Source organism: Hydra vulgaris, chromosome 12, assembly GCF_038396675.1.
Source record: "Hydra vulgaris chromosome 12, alternate assembly HydraT2T_AEP".
NCBI lineage: Eukaryota > Metazoa > Cnidaria > Hydrozoa > Anthoathecata > Hydridae > Hydra > Hydra vulgaris.
In genome coordinates this window covers 52,996,888-53,015,000 of record NC_088931.1, presented here as the reverse complement: position 1 = coordinate 53,015,000, position 18,113 = coordinate 52,996,888, and the positions used below count along the sequence as shown (strand labels likewise).

The 18,113-nt window shown below is 28.6% G+C and overlaps 3 protein-coding genes and 1 non-coding gene across 10 annotated transcripts in view; 2 read left to right on the top strand and 2 right to left on the bottom strand.

Annotated features, from left to right (window-relative positions):
* LOC100209743 (regulator of telomere elongation helicase 1) overlaps window positions 1-74 on the bottom strand; it is a 64,950-nt gene extending 64,876 nt beyond the window's left edge. For 5 of the 6 annotated variants that reach the window (XR_010642517.1, XR_010642518.1, XM_065813682.1 and 2 more), the window contains exon 1: window positions 1-74. This exon is cut by the window's left edge and continues 129 nt beyond it. The gene's annotated coding sequence lies outside the window, so the exon portion shown is untranslated. The other variant, XM_065813684.1, reaches the window with a different exon arrangement.
* Window positions 75-881: 807 nt separating this feature from the next.
* On the bottom strand, window positions 882-4,124 carry LOC100209883 (phosphatidate cytidylyltransferase, mitochondrial). The gene has a single exon (XM_065813686.1). The coding sequence runs from the start codon at window positions 2,075-2,077 to the stop codon at window positions 1,097-1,099; it is 981 nt and encodes a 326-aa protein (XP_065669758.1). The 5' UTR covers window positions 2,078-4,124; the 3' UTR covers window positions 882-1,096.
* A 3,505-nt stretch (window positions 4,125-7,629) lies between these two features.
* trnal-caa (transfer RNA leucine (anticodon CAA)) lies at window positions 7,630-7,738 on the top strand. The gene is made up of 2 exons: window positions 7,630-7,667; window positions 7,693-7,738. It is a non-coding gene; the product is annotated as a tRNA-Leu (tRNA).
* Window positions 7,739-9,362: 1,624 nt separating this feature from the next.
* LOC136088824 (uncharacterized) overlaps window positions 9,363-18,113 on the top strand; it is a 34,447-nt gene continuing 25,696 nt past the window's right edge. The window contains exons 1-2 of one of the 2 annotated variants that reach the window (XM_065813681.1): window positions 9,363-9,716; window positions 9,833-12,125. In XM_065813681.1, coding sequence (XP_065669753.1) covers window positions 10,833-11,702 — 870 coding nt within the window. In that variant the 5' untranslated portion in view covers window positions 9,363-9,716; window positions 9,833-10,832 and the 3' untranslated portion in view covers window positions 11,703-12,125. Of the gene's footprint in view, window positions 9,717-9,832; window positions 12,126-12,299; window positions 12,374-18,113 lie in introns of those variants that run through there. The other variant, XR_010642516.1, reaches the window with a different exon arrangement.

Here is an 18,113-nt window from a genome sequence, read left to right as displayed (position 1 = left end):
AGACATTAAAATTATTATCCTAATAGTTTAATTTTTTCATTTTTATTATTTGTTCTATATATAAATTATAAATTGATATAGCAGTGCAGTGGTAGAGCACTCATTTTATAAGCTCTCAATCATCTCATCCACATCTATGAAAGAGTTTTAAAAAAACTTTCTGACAACATAAAAAAAGTAGCTTTTTTATCTGTAGTGCCCCTTGGGCTTGAGGAGACACATTTAATATGCAGAAAAAAATTATATTCTTTGTTTATTTGAGAGTTTTAAAAAATTGTACTGAATATATTGTTACAGCACCAACCTAATTCATTAGTATATATATATCTAATACAATAATGGTGGCAAACTAAATTAGCAGTAATAAATATATCTACTATTAAGAATTTAGCTCTACATGATATGAATATATTCTGCTCACTTTAAGTTTTCATTTAAAAAAAAAAAGATAAAAAAACAACCTTTTTTTGCTTGTTATAAATGCCCTTAATATGAGACAATCTAAAAGAATTTCACTTCAGTCTTCTTGTGTAAACTTTCATCATTTCGCTTTTATGCACTGTTACAAAAAACTCATTCTTTGAACATTTTAAAAACTTCCAAAACATAGTCATGTAGAGTGTGTAGAATAGAAGTTAAAGGGAATTCAACAGTTTCTATTTAAAAGCAATGAGTTCACATTAGATGTAGTGATTAGCAAATGAGTCTCAAGATGGTTGATAGATATGGGGCATTAAAAGAAAAAGCTTAATGTACCTCATATTTCAGAGAATCATTTGTTGCATCAAGAATGAAGCTAAGATAATAACAGTTTTAATAACAAACAATAATAACAATAATCATAACAATAATAATAAAAATAATGATAAAGATGCTATTAATGATAATAAAGATAATGATGTATTTCACTAAAATAAATAAAAATATTTATTTAAAGTACAAATGAAAGTCCAGTGCACACAAAAATTTTTAATTATTTAAAATATGACTAAAATCTTTTTTTATAAAAATTTATTTCAAAACTTATAAGTTTCAAAATCAAATAAAACAAATATAAACAAAAAACCTTTAAATTATAAAACTATTTCAAAGTTATTTATCTCAAAAATCCTTTAAACATTTTCAAAAGCTTTGATGAGCTGTATAAAACAGATTTGCGCACTCCAGCTGTTAGTATTCCTTTAAGTGTTTGTGTTGTACTTGATGATGACACTATACTTGAAATACTTTTTTTAATAACATTTTGAAATCTTGGTCTATCTTTTATTAATGATTTAAAGTCACCTTCAGAAACTGCAGAGCTAAGAAAAGATATTTTATAAAGAAGATTTTTTGGCAACAATTGGAGTAAACTTAACTGCGCATCTAAAGAAATATCTTGTTCAAATACACCATTGCTCAAACAAAGAGATTTATTTCCAAGAAAAATATCCTGATATAACTTTTGGAATTTATTTTTATTTGGAAGAACAATATTTTTGACTTTCCCTTTATCCTCTCCTATAATCATTCGAGGATCTCCTGTGTACGATAAACCTGCTATAGTTAAATATAATTCATCTTCGCTAAATGTTTTTGGCAACAACAACAAGCTAGTATTCAAAGCTGACAAATAATTTGCATTGATTGATTTCGATATTAAGTTGTCAGCTATTAAGTTTAAAACAACAACTGGCTTATGCAGTCTTCCAGCTATATATAGAGTATTCCATTCTAGAAGATCTTTAACAAAATCTTTGATTTCAATAACACCATACTTGATTAATGATTTATCAAACTCAACTAGCGTGTTAAAATAAACTTTTGCTCCATAGTTTTTATTTAAAAAAGAAACAAAGTTTGTACCAAAATACCTTACGAATGAATAATGGTGTGGGTACTGTAAAAGATTTTGTTGATGCCACAATAAACTATTTTCAACAACAAAAATAAAATCTACCATGTTATTTTTAACTGATGTGTGCCCGTTTTGTTTGAATACACCAGAACCATAAGCACAACCATATAGAATTCCAGGCGAAAACGATTGAATTACTTGATTAAAAAAGTTTTCACATTCATTATTATTAACATCCATATTAAAACTATTAAAAGTATTAAATACAAAAAGTCATCATTTGAAATTAAAATTTACTATCTGTACATTATATTTATATCGGAACTTTTTAAAGTTATTTTTAGGTCACAAAAATGGGCAATCCGGGTTTTCCACTAACTTTCCCTAGAGAGAACCTTCTCTCAGCTTTCTCTCAGCATAAATAGTCTGGAATAGTTACAACTTTTGTTATCCAAATAAATTACATTATTAAACTTATGTATATTTTTGTGTAAACAAGTTCACCAAAATAATGCCTTTTTCTCATTTTCATACTGTTGAACATTCAAAGAGCCTGACACCTAGTTTACATGTTTTAATAGTCTGGCGCATGTATTACTTATATTTAAATTAGTTATTTAACAAATGATGCTATTATTTTTAGTATATGTAAAAAAATAGTTTCAAACTTTTGCAAATGGAAATTGAACACTATATAAAGTCCAACGATTGTCCAGTAAATGTCTATTGGACGTCCGTTGTGGGGATTGGACATCTAAGGACGCACAATGCCCCCAGGATACTGGTGTCAAGTTTAAAGAAATAATCACAGTAATTAGGGCTTGGAAATAAATTATCAAAAAAAATTGTTTACCACCAGACCCATGTGAAGGAAAATATATCATTAATATTTGTCTTCAAAATGTTGGCATTATAAAAATTAAAACCCTATAAATTGGAGAAGAAGCTGTTTAAATTGAACGTGAAAGATGTTAAAAATACAACTTTTCATTTATTTTTTTTGATTTATCCTAATTTTGCCTTTAACTAAATTTTGATTTGATAGACAAATGTATATTGATTTACCCAGGGTTTTTCAAAAATCAAGGTAAATCAATATACATTTTACAATGTAAGCTTTTACAAAAACTTTTTGTAAAGCTTGTTTTTTCGGCCTTCCCAAAAAGATGTCAAATAGGGGGCTGAAGAATGATTTTTTGTCAACTAAAAACTAAAAAAAAGCGTCCTCGATTTTGGACATTTGTTAACTTAAGGTTCAAATTTGTTAACAAGGTTCCTTTTTGAGATGGAATTGCATCCCTATGCCCCCACTAACAACGATGGTTCTGCTTGCTGTATATATTTGGCTTGAAACAATGTGTTAAAGTTTAAAATTAAAAAAGCAAATTTTGCATCTAGATGTTTCTCAGATATCTTTCAACACTATATTAATAAAACACTATATATTAAGATTCAGTTTTGAAACATGAAAAAGAAAAAGTCTGTATTAGCGCTCATCTTGAATTGCATACCTTTAAAACTTTTTTTTTTTACTTTTAGTAACTTTTAGTTGTTTTTTATAAGTAGTCTTGAAAACTTTTTTCTTTTTTCATCACAAACTAACCATAATAAAAATTTTGCTCTGGTAATTAAAAATATTTAAAGTATTAAACTACTGTTAATTAATAAGGTTATTTTATATATAAAGTATTATATCATAAATTTTTTTGTAATCTTTCTCGTTAAGTAAAACTCGTTTTTGTAATCTTTCTCTTGAATTAAAAGTTTTTTGTTGTGGTTATCCACTTTAAATTCTGCGCAACATCTGAAACTCATTTGTAATAGGGACCAACATTTATTCTTTTTTGATTTGACTACATGTTAAAAAGCTTTTATTTTTTGAATTGCTTTGTACAGATCCAAATTGCGCTCCTAAAGGTTTTAACTCAACTACGATAGTTTTTGGAGAACATCAGTCCTAGCTTTATTAAAAACTGTGTAAAAGTTTTCTTTTTAAATCTTCATCAGTCCATTTATTATTTATGTCCCTTTTAAAATCTTTATCATTACTTCTTTAAAATGGTTCATCGGCGCTTTATAATTTTCTCATACTGCAAAAACTAAACAATAACTTAAAGGCATTTATGATTTGAGTCTATTGATAACTGAAATATCTTTGACATTATTGTCTGATGATAATTCAAGTCTATAGTTAATGAAGTATCATAGTATAACAGATGGAATTTATTTTAGTTAGTACTTTATTAACGCTACTTTTGCATCACAACATCGCTGCTGCTCCATCGCATGCTATAAAATTAGTACTCTTCTTTTTTTTCTATATGAGCGAAGACACTCGAGTAAAGCATCAAATACTCCTTTAGCCGTAACGCTTTAAAGGTTCACTAAATTCATAAAGAAAATGATGGGAGAATTGATTCGATTGCTTTTAAATTAGCTTCTTATATAATGGTGGCAAAACCGCATATAGAGGCACAACTGTTTTTTAATATTTCCTTAAGAAAAATATTGTCTAATATGGCAATAAACATACCTTGCGCTAATAAAGCAATTACTCTCATTTTATTCATCTCAATAAAAGTGCCTGTTGCATTTTTGATAAGTTGTGCATAATATTGCTTATTTTGATAAAAACATTATATTTACATATTTTTTGAGACCTTTTTTTTTGTGGACTATGGACTAAGCAATATTTGATTTTAGTAATAAAGATACGTGTTATCAGCAATATTTCATTAAGTGAAAACTATTTTTAATGTCGACATAACGTAATAAACAAGCGATCAAACTGTATTCTTTCTAAAAACTGTCCTCTAGTTAAAATATAAAGCTATGTATATCTGGTGATGGTTTTTACAGTGCAAATGTGCAAAAAAATCAGCAGACAGGCTGAGCTGTGACAATTGTAAAGAAAATGTACCACGGAAAGTGTTCCCTCAACGATTTTTGTGAGGGTGCGTTTGGGCCTCACAATTGAGGCACAACCGTTTTTTCCACTAATTTAAATTTTTGTGTAATAACATTTTTAAAAACCGTTTTATTTTTTTCTTTATTGTTTCAATTCAAAGCTTATTATCACGTGATTATTAAAATAATCTGTTAAAAAAAACAAGTTTCGTTTTTATTTTCATATAACATTAATCCAAACGTTACGGAAGCAGTTATGTCCCCACTTTCTCTACACTGTTACTTGGGCGTCCAAGGGTTTTTTGATGTTTCAGATAGGACACTTTCACACATTGTGAAAACTCCAAACTTAAGTATCTTCATACCTATTCCAAATGAGGTGGCAAAAATTTGGGATGGCGCAGGTCTTGGAACAAAAAAAGCACTAAAACGCTTGCATCATTACATTCATCACTATTGTTTTTTTGGACGGAAAATCTTTATTTATACTGTTTTTTGGCTACTTGCACCGTCAAAGCCCCATTTTCAATACAAAGTCATTCCTAAACAGGACTCAAGGAAATCAAGTTGAGATTTTTATTTTTGACAGTAGTTAGTTGCAATACTTGATGAACTGTATGATATAACAATTCTTTCAGTGGAACTTCGCCTCTCATTCCATTTTCAGCTATATAAATACTACAATGATAACACTTTTTATTTCGTCGCGAATTTTGTTACATGTAGGATATATATTCGCATTACACTTAATTGAGTTATTTCGCATAACTTGATATTGCGTCTTCGATAAATTTATAGCCGTCAATAAAGCTAGTCCCTCTAGCGGTGTATTAGGTACAATTCGCTTGCTTTTGTCCTGAATAAAACATTGTATTTCTCATTTGTCGAATCTGTATTTGATAAACATTCTTTTAATACGTATAGGAAACTATATCGCTTTTTATTTTTTTACACCACTTCTGCTGCTTGTAAGATTTTATCACGATAATGATTTACTAACAATATGGATGCGTGCCGACGTTTATTTCGATAGGACATATATTCGTATTTCTGACAAAAAATTAAATTTTGGTTTCCCAAATGACTGTTCATTTAAACAAGAAACATTTAAATCGATAGGTTGTGATGGTTGTTCTCTAGGTTGCTGAATAATTAAAGGCAAAATTTTATTATTAGGCCAAACGACGGATACATTTAATTCGTTTTTGCGCATGCTATTATACTGATCTAATATTTGTCTTGACGTAAGTTGTGATGAAATTGTTATTATATATTATTAAACATTTGTGGGTTATATATAAGATAACATGAGTTTAAATAATGCTACTTCAAGAGAAAATTTAAATATCTATAATTTAGTGTATTTTATTACTTTCAGAACATAATTGCAATCAAATCGCAGCAATTATTAACTAATTAGTCTTCGGTATCATATAAACTTCAAATTTCCAGTCAAATAAATTTTTTAACGTCACAATGCATGCTAAAGTAAGAATTAAATTAGTCTAAAATCTTGAAATTTCCTAATCGATATAAAGTCTAAATTATAACTAGTCACAGCTGATTTTATTTAATAGTATTAAACAGCCTTGGTTAAAACTTTGTTAAAACTTTGTTAAAACAACCTTTATACTTCCTGAATATCATTAATTCCAATTTCAAGAGAGCGGCATTTGGTTAGAATCGAATACTTAAATATTTGATTTTTATGTATCTGTAGTGAAACGATTTCCATTTTTTTCCTTGAAAACATTAAAATAGTAAAAAAAAGTTTTTTTTAAATAATAATGGTTTGATATGTTTAATAAAATTAAAGAAAAAACAAAAAAACTTGCCGTTTAGTAAATGCAAAAACCAGAAAATTAAACAATCTTCGAGTAACACCTACAAAAAGGAATATGAGAAAATTTAGAAAAACACCTTTAAAATACTAACAATTCTAAGACATTTTATGAATAAATTACATTCAAGTATATAAATAAAAACATATACTTTTTATGAGCACTAAGCTAATATGTTTATTTAAAATAAAAATAGTACAAAGCTTTTTTAATTGAAAAAAGTTGAAAAAAATAGATTTTGAGGATAATTATTTTTAAAAAAACAAAAAATTGCGAAAAATTGCCATTTTTAAAGCCATTATGAATGGTTCTAGCAAGTTTGCCTTCACATCTAGTAATTAAACGGATACATTTTTGAGTAGAGTAAAGGACATATGTTTCAAAAATAAAATAAATAAATAATTTAGAAGATTTTACTTTTTTTGGGACTTTTGGCCACGGAAAAAAAATTCTGGCCCACTGCGGCACAACTTAAAAAACGTACGCACATAAATAATTATTGACTTTAAAACTCGTTTTTGAGTGATTTGTTTTAATATTTTTGAAGTTAATGTCTCTTTTTGATGCAGATATTTTAGTTAGATCGCTTTGATTGTTTATAGAGCAGATTTTTTCTGGGATTGTTCTTGAAATTGTTTTTGAAATTATTTTTAGAAATACTTTTAACTTAAAAATAATCATGAATGACTTGAAACGCGCATGTTGAAAGTTTTTCTTGCGTAACGTGTTTTAAATTTGCAACGGTAGCAAACTTGGTAGCGTTTGTACTAACACCGCTTGGAGAAAACGGGTGTATGCTTAAACTCTCAATTACTATTTTACACAGAAATTGAGTATAAATATGATTGTTGGCATTTTAATTGTAAAATAACAAAACATACATTTCTTATTTGTATGTTATTCCGCTTATGATAACTTGAGAGTAAGAGTAAAATGGAAGGAGTAATAATCTTAAGCTATTTTAGTCTTATTTAAAATTTAAAAAGCTAAACTAAAATAAGTTTTTAGAAGTTTATATAAATAAATTTGCACGTTATTTGATATGTCAGGTTGGCCGAGCGGTCTAAGGCGCCAGACTCAAGAGCTAAACCTCTTCCAATCGGAGCATTCTGGTCCACGAATGTGGGCGTGGGTTCAAATCCCACATCTGACTTACTTTTTAATGTTGTTGATAGACTTATTTCAAACTAGCCTAACAATAATATCAAAAAATATACTATTGATATTATTTTTGACACTATCGTCTTTTCTGGATAAAACTTTTAATGGCTCAAAGTTCGTCAAAAAAAGTTTTATCTTTTAACCCTTATTAATTGTTTAAAGTTTGTTAAAAAAAAGTTTTATTTAGTCAGAAAAGTTCCGAATGTTTTACAGTGTGACGAGTTTTAAAGTGTGGCTGGTCTAACGCAAACTTTTAAGGGTCTAAGAACCATTGTAATTCGCCGTATTTATGAATATTAGAGCATCCCATACTTAAAAAACATCTGTTTTATTTTAATCACCAAATCGTTCCTGCTGCTTGAATGTAGATAAATGTAAGTTCTATTATAAAGATTGATATTAAAATCTTTATTTGATGAAATTGAATCATTAATTTATTTATTTTTGATTTAAAAACTAACTTTAGATGGAAACATTTTTTTAATTTTTTGCGGGTGCAATAAAATACTCAGTTAGGGAAAGGAGAGATCCGTAGAAAAATATCGCGTTTAGGCTTTTACGTTTTCAAAATAAAATAAATTAAAAAAACTTTTTAAAAATAGCTTTCTATTCAATCGACTAAAAAGTAGAAAATAACTTTTTTCTGTTTCTGGTACTCGTGGAAATCATGTACTTAGTAATAATCACTTTTGTAAAGCCAATACTGGAAGACATTGAAGGCAATTCATGTACGTATGTAAACAAACAAACTCATCGAAGTAAAGGAATAGAAAGTTTGGTACCTTTAGCTTTATGTACATTTAAAACGAATTTGATTTTGAAAGCATCTGACTTAAAAGGCGCCAAACTTTCTATTCCTTTACTTCGATGAGTTTGTTTGTTTACATACGTACATGAATTGCCTTCAATGTCTTCCAGTATTGGCTTTACAAAAGTGATTATTACTAAGTACATGATTTCCACGAGTACCAGAAACAGAAAAAAGTTACTTTCTACTTTTTAGCCGATTGAATAAAAAGCTATTTTTAAAAAGTTTTTTTTATTTATTTTATTTTCTACTTTTTAGTCTTGATAAAATTGAATTATTACACTTATTGATTATGATTAATATTCAATAAAAATTTATTTTGAATTCTGTATATAATAATTAACAAAAATATTTGGAGCATTTTTTTTTTTATTAATTTAAATGTTGGTTGGGTCTTCTTCTTGGTTGATGTATTTATTCTTTTTTGGACGCATTTTTATTTGTCTGAAATTAACAAGTGGAATATTTGTAAAATTTTTAATTAAATTTATATTGATACTTAACACTTTTTGATGCCCTCTCGGTTTCCGATATTTTTTTCGGAGTTCCAGATCTAACCAACGGGGAGGTGGGGCATCGTAAATCTAAAATACTTATTGAATCAAATGTAACAAATATAGCTATTGTTAGTCGGCAAAAGATTATTTGTAAAATTTCAGGGCTGTACGATCAAAAGAATTGCTTCAAAAAGCGCTGTGAAGTTTTGGTCTCCACAAAAAAAAAAAAAAAAAAATCAAAAAATCAAAAAATGCGGACTCGTTAGCGAGTGAATAGAAAGGTATAAAAAGCCGTTGTGCGCGTTATGATCGTTTCTTTTTTAATCACGAAGGGGTAATTCCATGTCAAAACAACAAGTCGAGATAACTCACAATCTCAGAAATACTTGATTTTTGACACAAATGCAGTTAATACCGTCGTTAGGAATAATCAAAAATAACGTGGAGCCAATTTCATTATTGTGAGAGTTAATGCACATATCTATTTTATTATTGTTTTATTTTTCAAAATTTTTTTGCAATTTTATTTGCGCTGAGGTCTGGTGTTTCTCCTGTTTTGATTATTGACTTATATTTTCATCATCAAAAGTTCTATCTTGAGAAGTTCCCTGTGTTTCAGAATAAATGCTGTGATCCACTGTTAGTTCTCCAAAGACCGTGCAAAGGTTAGTAAAGCTTGTCATAAAGTTTTTTATAAATGTTACTTTGTCATAATTTTTAGGTCTTTATTTTTGTTAATACAGGCACATTTTATTTTGTTAAGTTATATTTTTGAATTTAGCATCTCTCATAGAAGTCACGTTAAGAATCATAGCTTTAAACAACAGGTTCAATATTGTACCTGGTCAAAAAATTTGTACAAATTGCTTAGTCAAATTAAAAGCTTCCACTGAAATTAATACTGATAACATTGATATTTCTGATGATTACACAAATGAAAGTATAAATAAAGAAAATGTATTTAACGTTCAACCATAAGCTGATATAAATAAAAACAGACAAGAACTTTCGGATTGTCTCAGTATAATTGGTGTGTCAACAATCAAGCTTCATGAAAAGCCATTTGCGAATCATATAATTATTGGGGAAAAAAAAATTAAAACTATTACAACAGTTTTCAAAGAAAAGTTATCAAGTTCTTTAAAAATTCCATTGACAGAAGTTGAAGTTTTTGATAATGAATATATTCTTGATTTAAAAAAATTTTTTTTTTTTAAATCAAGAATATATTCATTATCAAGTTGTTCAGTTTGAAAAAATGTTAGTTTTGATAAAAAATAAACTTGAAAAATGCTGTTCATTTAGAGACAAAATTCAAATATTGACTTTGTGCCCACAAGAATGATCAATTGAAGCAGCTAGTGAGTATTTTGGTGTTTCAAAATATCTAATAATAAAATCTAGATTTTTAGCAAAGAAGGAAGGAGTTCTTGCAGTTCCACAAACTAAGCGAGGTAAAATGCTCCCTGATCAAATAAATACTTTAGTAAAAAAAATTTATGAAGATGATGAAAACTCTCGCCAGATGCCTGGTCAAAAGGATTTTGTAAGTGTTAGTTGGTAAGTCCATATGCAAAAGCGACTACTTTTATCAAGCTTAAAAGAGTTATTTGTTTCATTTAAAATTCGATATCCACATGTAAAGTTAGGTTTTTCCAAGTTTTGTGTTTTTAGACCTAAATGGTGTGTTTTACCAAACTCATCAGAAACTCATTCTGTGTGCATTTGTATCTACCATCAAAACATGAAGTTAATTCTCCTACCCATTAAAATTGATTACCATGAATTATATAAATTTATTGTTTGTGATATGCAAAACAAAGCATGCATGTTTACATCGATGTACACAATGTCCAAAAAATACATCTAAATTAGAAGAAAAGCTATTCGAACGAATAGGACAGTTTGAGGAAGAAGATACTATCGAATTTAACCAATGGGTTACTACTGATAGATCAGATTTAGTTATACAGCTTGTAAGCATACCAGATTATGTAAATATGGTGATGGAAAAACTAGTCAAACTAACAGCACATTCATATATTTCTAAATGCCAATCTAAATATTTAAAAAATCTTAAAGAAGAACTGCCATCAAGTAGTGCAATATCTCTAGAAGATTTTGCAGAAAACTATAGTTTTGTTGTGCAGGATGAAGTACAAGGTTTTCATTGGAATAATCTTCTGTGCACACTTCATCCAGTAGTTGTGTATTATAAAGAAAATCAAGTGTTGCATTCCACTTCATATTGCATTATATCAGATGATAACAATCACGATGTACCGATGGTTTACGAGGTACAAAAATCAAAATCAAATCTAAAGCAAAAGATGATCTACTTTTCTGATGGCTGTTCATCTCAATATAAAAACTGCAAAAATATTTTTAATCTATGTCAGCATAAATCAGACTTTGGAATAGATGCAAAATGGGTTTTCTTTGCAACCAGCCATGGAAAGCAACCTTGTGATGGTATAGGAGGAACAGTTAAACGGTTTGTAGCTAATGCTAGTTTGCAGAGAGTTTCTACAAATCAAATATTAAACTCACGTGATATGTTTACATATTGCACTAACAACATCAAAGGTACAAACTTTATTTATATTTCAAGTGAAAGTTTGATAGAAACAAGATTATTACAATCTGAATGATTTAAAATGTAAAAACAATACCAGGAACAAGAGGCTTTCATGAATTTATTCCTGTATGTCAAAATGAAGTTAAGATGAAATACTGCAAAGATGACACTATCCCTACCTTGACTTACAAGTTTAAAAATTGTGAGATGCAAAGTGATGTGCGAAGTTGATGTGGGATTTAAATTTATGCACCAACATGGCCCTTGAATCTTAAAAAACATTTGCTTGCTTCCTTTTATCAATTATTTCTTAGAATTGACAGTTCGCGTATGTCTATGATATGTATATGACAATATTTTTGCATTTGTTAAAAAAATATTACCTACATTTGTTTTGTGTTACAGTCCAAAGAAAAACAAAGGAATATGTGAAGAAGTTCACTAATTTGTATTACCTGTTTTTAATATTTAAATATTTTTAATTGAGTTTATTAAATATGCATATTGTAGTTTTACACAAGTAAGAACTCTTACTTTCTGGTTGTGCCTAAACGTAAATACCTATCAGTTTTCTGTCTCAATCTCAAAATTCTTTTAATCAAAAATAAAAATTAAATTTTTTAAATTAATAAGTCGAAAAACAACTCAGTTTTTTTTTGTTTTGTTTTAGGTATTTATATATACTTTAAGGATATGAAGTTTGGAAATATATAGATCATAACCTGTTCTGTAACTCCTCTTATAGTAAGCCTGTTTACTTTTAAATTTTATTAAAAAAAGCCAATTTTCTCTTTTTGATTTATTAATAAATATAAAAAATTATTATTTTTTAGTATAATTTTATGGTTTAGCATCTAATAATATGTGGAAAATTTCAAATTATGAAATAATATAGTTAAGGTAACAACGTATGAATTAACATTTACTTGTTACTAAGGACGTTGCTAGGGGAGCATGATAAGTAAAAATGTTACAAAGTTTTGAATTTTAAACGAGCATAACTTCTAAAATATTCCGATTTGTTTAAAACAACTTTGTGGAATTAAGTCGTTTAGAGGTAGTGATGTTATTTTTTTGAAATTTTGTTGTTTTGACTCGGAATTACCCGAAGCTCGTTGTTTTATTAGACCGGGTAAATAAAAAAAAGCAATTGTTTTTTACTTAGTAATTGGTCAGCTTTACGTGAATAAAAACTTAAGCAAATTTTTTTTAAGTTTTTATTCACGTAAAGCTGAACAAAGTATATAATTTTTACGTTTATTCACGTAATTATTCGTATTTATTCACGTAATTATTCGTAATAATTCACGTAATTCTTCGTAATTCGTTTATTCGTAATTCGTTTAATCACGTAATTATTCGTAATAATCACGTAACTATTCGTAATTCGTAAAATCACGTTTATTCACGTAATTATTCGTATTACGTTTATTCACGTAATTACGTATTATTCACGTAAAGCTGAACTGAGTATATAATTTTTTTTTATTTACCCGGTCAATTGTGTTTACAAATATTCGATGATTTTATTATCTACGAGTTAGTAGTTTTAGCTCAATACTATGGGCCAGAAGTTATAAAAAAACTGAAACGTTTCTGTTTAGTAATTTATTCGTACGGCTTTAAAGAGACATCTTCGGAATGTAAATACTTAACACATTTGTTTCAGCTGATTTTATGACGCTGCCCCGACGCGTTTTATATATTTTAGTGTTAGTTTTGTTTTGCTTGATGCTTTGGTTAAAATAAGATTTATAAAAAATAATAAATTACATAAGAAAAGCTTAAATTCTACTTTTAAAAAAATATACAACAGTAATAGTTTTTGTTTTTAAAAAATGCAAATCGTTTGGATATCTCCTTAACTACGCTGAGTACCTATTAACTTTGTGGGTATTGGTAAAATGCAGAAATGTGGAATGCAGATTGCGGATATTTTTGAACGGTCAAATGCGGGATTAAATATGGTTTGGAGGCTTTAGTACACAATCGACTAAACATGCAAAAGAGTAATGCTACATATATATATTCAAATAAAATATATATATTAATCTATGGTAATTTAAAGACCGGAATTTTAGTTAAATAGTTTTATGGCATTATAAAATAGGGGTGGTTCACATCACAGTAATGTTTAAATTTTGAACTTAGACTTTTAAATAAACCTTAAAAGGTTTAACTATAAAAGTTTAACTAGTCGTATGTCAATTTGTGTGTTCTTTACACTCATATTAATAAAAAATTTCATATAAAATGGAAAAAAACAGATTTTAAACTTGAAGTAACTATTTTTTTTCGACCTTTAATATGTTTGCAGACATATGATTGGTTAGAAATTAAAAATATAACTTAAAACTTGTTTGAAAAAGTTGTTTTCTCAATTTGATGTTTTATCTTCATTGAGAGCAGCACCATTTTATACCAAAATATGGTTCATCAACTATAAAGCAAAATTTTATATCTAAACTTAAGTAATTAAAAAAAAATTAAACTTTGTTTGATTTTAGACAAACTAAAGCGCTAGGAGAAAAAAAAAATTAAAAAAAAAAAATTATTCGTGCTAAAAAAATGCAGTGACCTTTTTGTAAAAACGCAAAATATGTGTATTTTCCAGTACATGCATTAACAGCGTTGAGTAGGTAATTTACGTATTAAGCCATAAATTTGTTTTAGTGATCGAACTGTTCAACCAAGGTAACATCTCAACAGGAAGATAACTGCATTCATCGTTATTCAAAAGCGTATCCTCTTGCCTGTGCTTATGAAGTATTCATTACTAGTGTTGCGCTAATAATAATGACATATAAAATACGTATGTGCAAACAATTTCATTTGAAGAGCTTGTTTCAGTGAATAATCCTTGTCCAATACAAGGATTAATCAGCAGAAGATTATGAGGATTTAATATTTGCAACGAATCATTAACCGAACAATCTGGTTCTCTTTTTATAAGCATTAGACGCCCGCGTTACCTACAATACAAAACCCAAAGCTTGCTTTTGACTGTAAAACAATACCACAAAATCACTATATGGAGTGCTATTACAGCCAATCAAAGTGATGGTTTATAGTTTATTCAATCTTTTCTAATACCACATTTACTTTGGAATACTTTAAGAAAAAATGCTCTCAAAGTTGATGGAGCACCCAGTCACAGGGCCAAGCTTGTAAGTTCTACGTGAGAATGAGAATAGTATTGAGATTATTGGTCCCTAGCCTGGTAATTTATCCGACCTCAATCCCAATGAAAATCGAAGGTAGAATTATCGTAAAAAGAAAATCTAGAAACTAAAAACCTCATTTTCTGATGATTAAATAGAGAAAATTGAGTAGATATGGATTCAACGTATGACTTCTAAATATTTAAGAAAGCTTATTTACTCTATTCCTACATGTTTAGTTAAATGTTTAAAAACTGAAGGACACTATACCAAGTATTAAATTGATAAGAGAACAATTACTAATATTTTAAAATTATCATTTTTTTCAATTTTGATGATTGCTAACATTATTTTATTTTAATTAATTTTATTCAATGCTCCAAGGCTTTAATCATTATTGTAAGTCTGGCGGTCACTCCTAGTATATAAGCACTTTATAATCAATTACAAAATTTGGATATTTTGGGTTGTTGTAGCTTTGTGAGTGACTTTAAACGCAGTCTCAAAATATTGATTTGTTGTAAAGTCAATTCTCCGTTAAATTTGGAAATTTCCGCACGGAAAAATACTTTGACTCTGCACAAAGAGCAAATTTTGATTATTTACCATAGGTTAAACATGCGCAAATTATTTTTCATGCGCAATAATTTGTTCTAAAGGGGAAAAATATCTCAATGAAGAATCGGTTTTGAGCTCTAAGTTTGTTCTGAAGCAATAATTTTTAAGTCAGTATTTAAAAATTATCGATCACATTCCTACTTCGTTCCAATAAATATAGAACTTCTATTTGAATTATAGAGACTGAATGCGTTAAGATTGCTAATAGATGCATCATGAAACGATGTTTTAGTCATCAATATTTTATGCGGTTTTTCAATTTCAGTGCATAATCACGTCCCGAGCAGCGCAACTTAGTATGCCCAACGTTGGCCCAACTTACTTCTGTTAGTTGGGCCAACGATGCGTTTTGGTAGGCCGTAAGTTGGCGTCGTGCTGGAATATGGTTGGCTGCCCATCGTGCCTATGTTGGCGTAATATACACTCAACATTGTTGGCGCAACGTTGGCCCACTCATATTTTTGAAATAGTTAGTGCAACGTTGGCACACTCATGGTTTTAAATAGTTGGCGCAACGTTGGCATAACGCATTTTGTAGGATGTTAACTAAACATTGGCGCACTGTTGGTTTGAGTTTGTTGGCCCTATGTTGGCGTAACAAAGTTTGAAGGTTGGAGCCGCGTTGGCATATGATCGGCCGCCTATCGGGCCTATGTTGGCATTGCTCATACTCAATGTAGTTGGCAATGCGTCGGCCCACTGTTAGTTTTATATAGTATGCGCGTTTGTGAATTTGAACGTTGGCCTTTGATGTCAAGCATTGTTTCAATGTTCGCGCAACGCTGATAGCAACGCGTTGTTTGCCGGATGGGAATATTAAAGTTAATAAATTTGTTGGTTTCTAGTTTAATGTTTATTCGTTAAAAATCTATGTAAACTTTTATACATATACAAAAAGATAATAAACTATATATATGAAACTGAAATCGTTATAATGATATGTGCCTTTTCCTCCTCCCTCCATCACGATCTTTTGCAAAACGAAACCATGCTTTAATAGCACAAGCAATCTCAGCATCCGTTCCGCGACATGTTGTAGGATTACGCCGAACAGCATCTAAATAAAATAAGATATGAAAGTGTTAACTATCGACTCGTTTACTTTTATTTTATATAAAGCACTAAATCTTATAAATACAAATTATAAAAAAATATTAATAAAAAAACGTCAACATTAAGATGAAATAATGACCTTTTAAAACAAAACAAAAATAACGCACTATTTATAATTTGACAAAGCTTGCTATTGCTAAAGGCATATTTCCCCCCCCCCCTTTCCTTTCCAATTACAAACAACTGCTATTTTGTTTGAAATCAACCGTTTCATTACATTTCTTGAGGAATCAGTGATATTTATTCCACCACACTGACCTAAATAGCGTGTCTAAGTTGAAAAAACAATTTAAAAAGTCATTATTTACTATGTAATAAATTTAAAGTAATTTAAATATGTGAACTAAATAATTATAACAAATATCATACAAGCTTTCTATGGAGGTCATTGTCAAGGCAATCTGTTTCTAATTTTTTTAAATGTTCCATTGATGTAACAGGAAGCCCAAACTCATCAAAACTTGTTTCTATGCTGCCACGCTGCTGTTGTGCTATTAATTGTTGCAGAAGCAAAATTATAGTTTGATTATTTTGTTTAATCTCTTCTAATAATATTAGTTGTCAACGATCATTTCCTAAATGTGAAAAAATATATATATATTTTAAATACGCATAATAAAAATATAATAATAAAATCTTTATATTAAGTTCATATGAACAAACAAACAAATTCATCATTTGCTAATGCATAAATATATGAAACACACCTCCAACATGACGATTAACCAAATCAGGTGATAACTGTTCTACTTGCAATGCTCTAGTAAACATTGGCATTAATATTGATGATGGTATTGTAGTTTTGTTGTCTATTTAAATATTTAAACTTAATTTGGTTCATTATTTTTACAAGCACACATATGCAAACATGCAGCTTGCAAACTATAATTTAAACTTTAAAAATTGTAAAACCTTCAAGTTAAAAAAAACTGTAAACTAACCATCTTTACTAAAAGATAAATCGTTTAAAAATGATGACGAGGAAGAGCAGATAGCTGATGATGAATTTTGAAGAGACTCATTTTGAATTTCTAAGCATAAATAATGCATTATAAACATATTAGTAATGTCAAAGATTTATTAAAACAACATATGGTATAATATAAAAACATATTTCATTTTTTTAAACGTCATAAATGGCCAATTATAATCATTAACGTTAAGAATGTTGACAGATCATTGATGATCCGTAAAAATATACTTTTTAAATTGCAAAAATCTTACCGGATTGCAACTGAGGAGAAGTAGGAAACTTCAGGTTTTCGGTTGAAATTGAAATAGATAACTTCTTCCCATTTTCAGATTTTGTATAATGAGAATCAGAATCACTTGATTCATTCCATGAAATTGGTAATGACCTAAATGAATTTTTAACCCTTTTCATTTGAGAGACTAATGTGTTATTGGTTTATTATGTTTTGGTGTTAATTTTATCTATTGATAAAATAAATTTAAATTTTATATTAACAATAGATGAAATGAACACCATAACATAGCTTATAAATAAAATAGCATGATTTGTAACATCACAAAATTCTTAACTGAAATAATAAAATAAATTGAATTTAGAATAACAAAATTAACCTTTTTGC

What these genes read in the sequence shown, in the direction of transcription:
- LOC100209883 (XM_065813686.1), bottom strand. Translation starts at nt 2,077, where the DNA reads ATGGATGTTAATAATAATGAATGTGAAAACTTTTTTAATCAAGTAATT.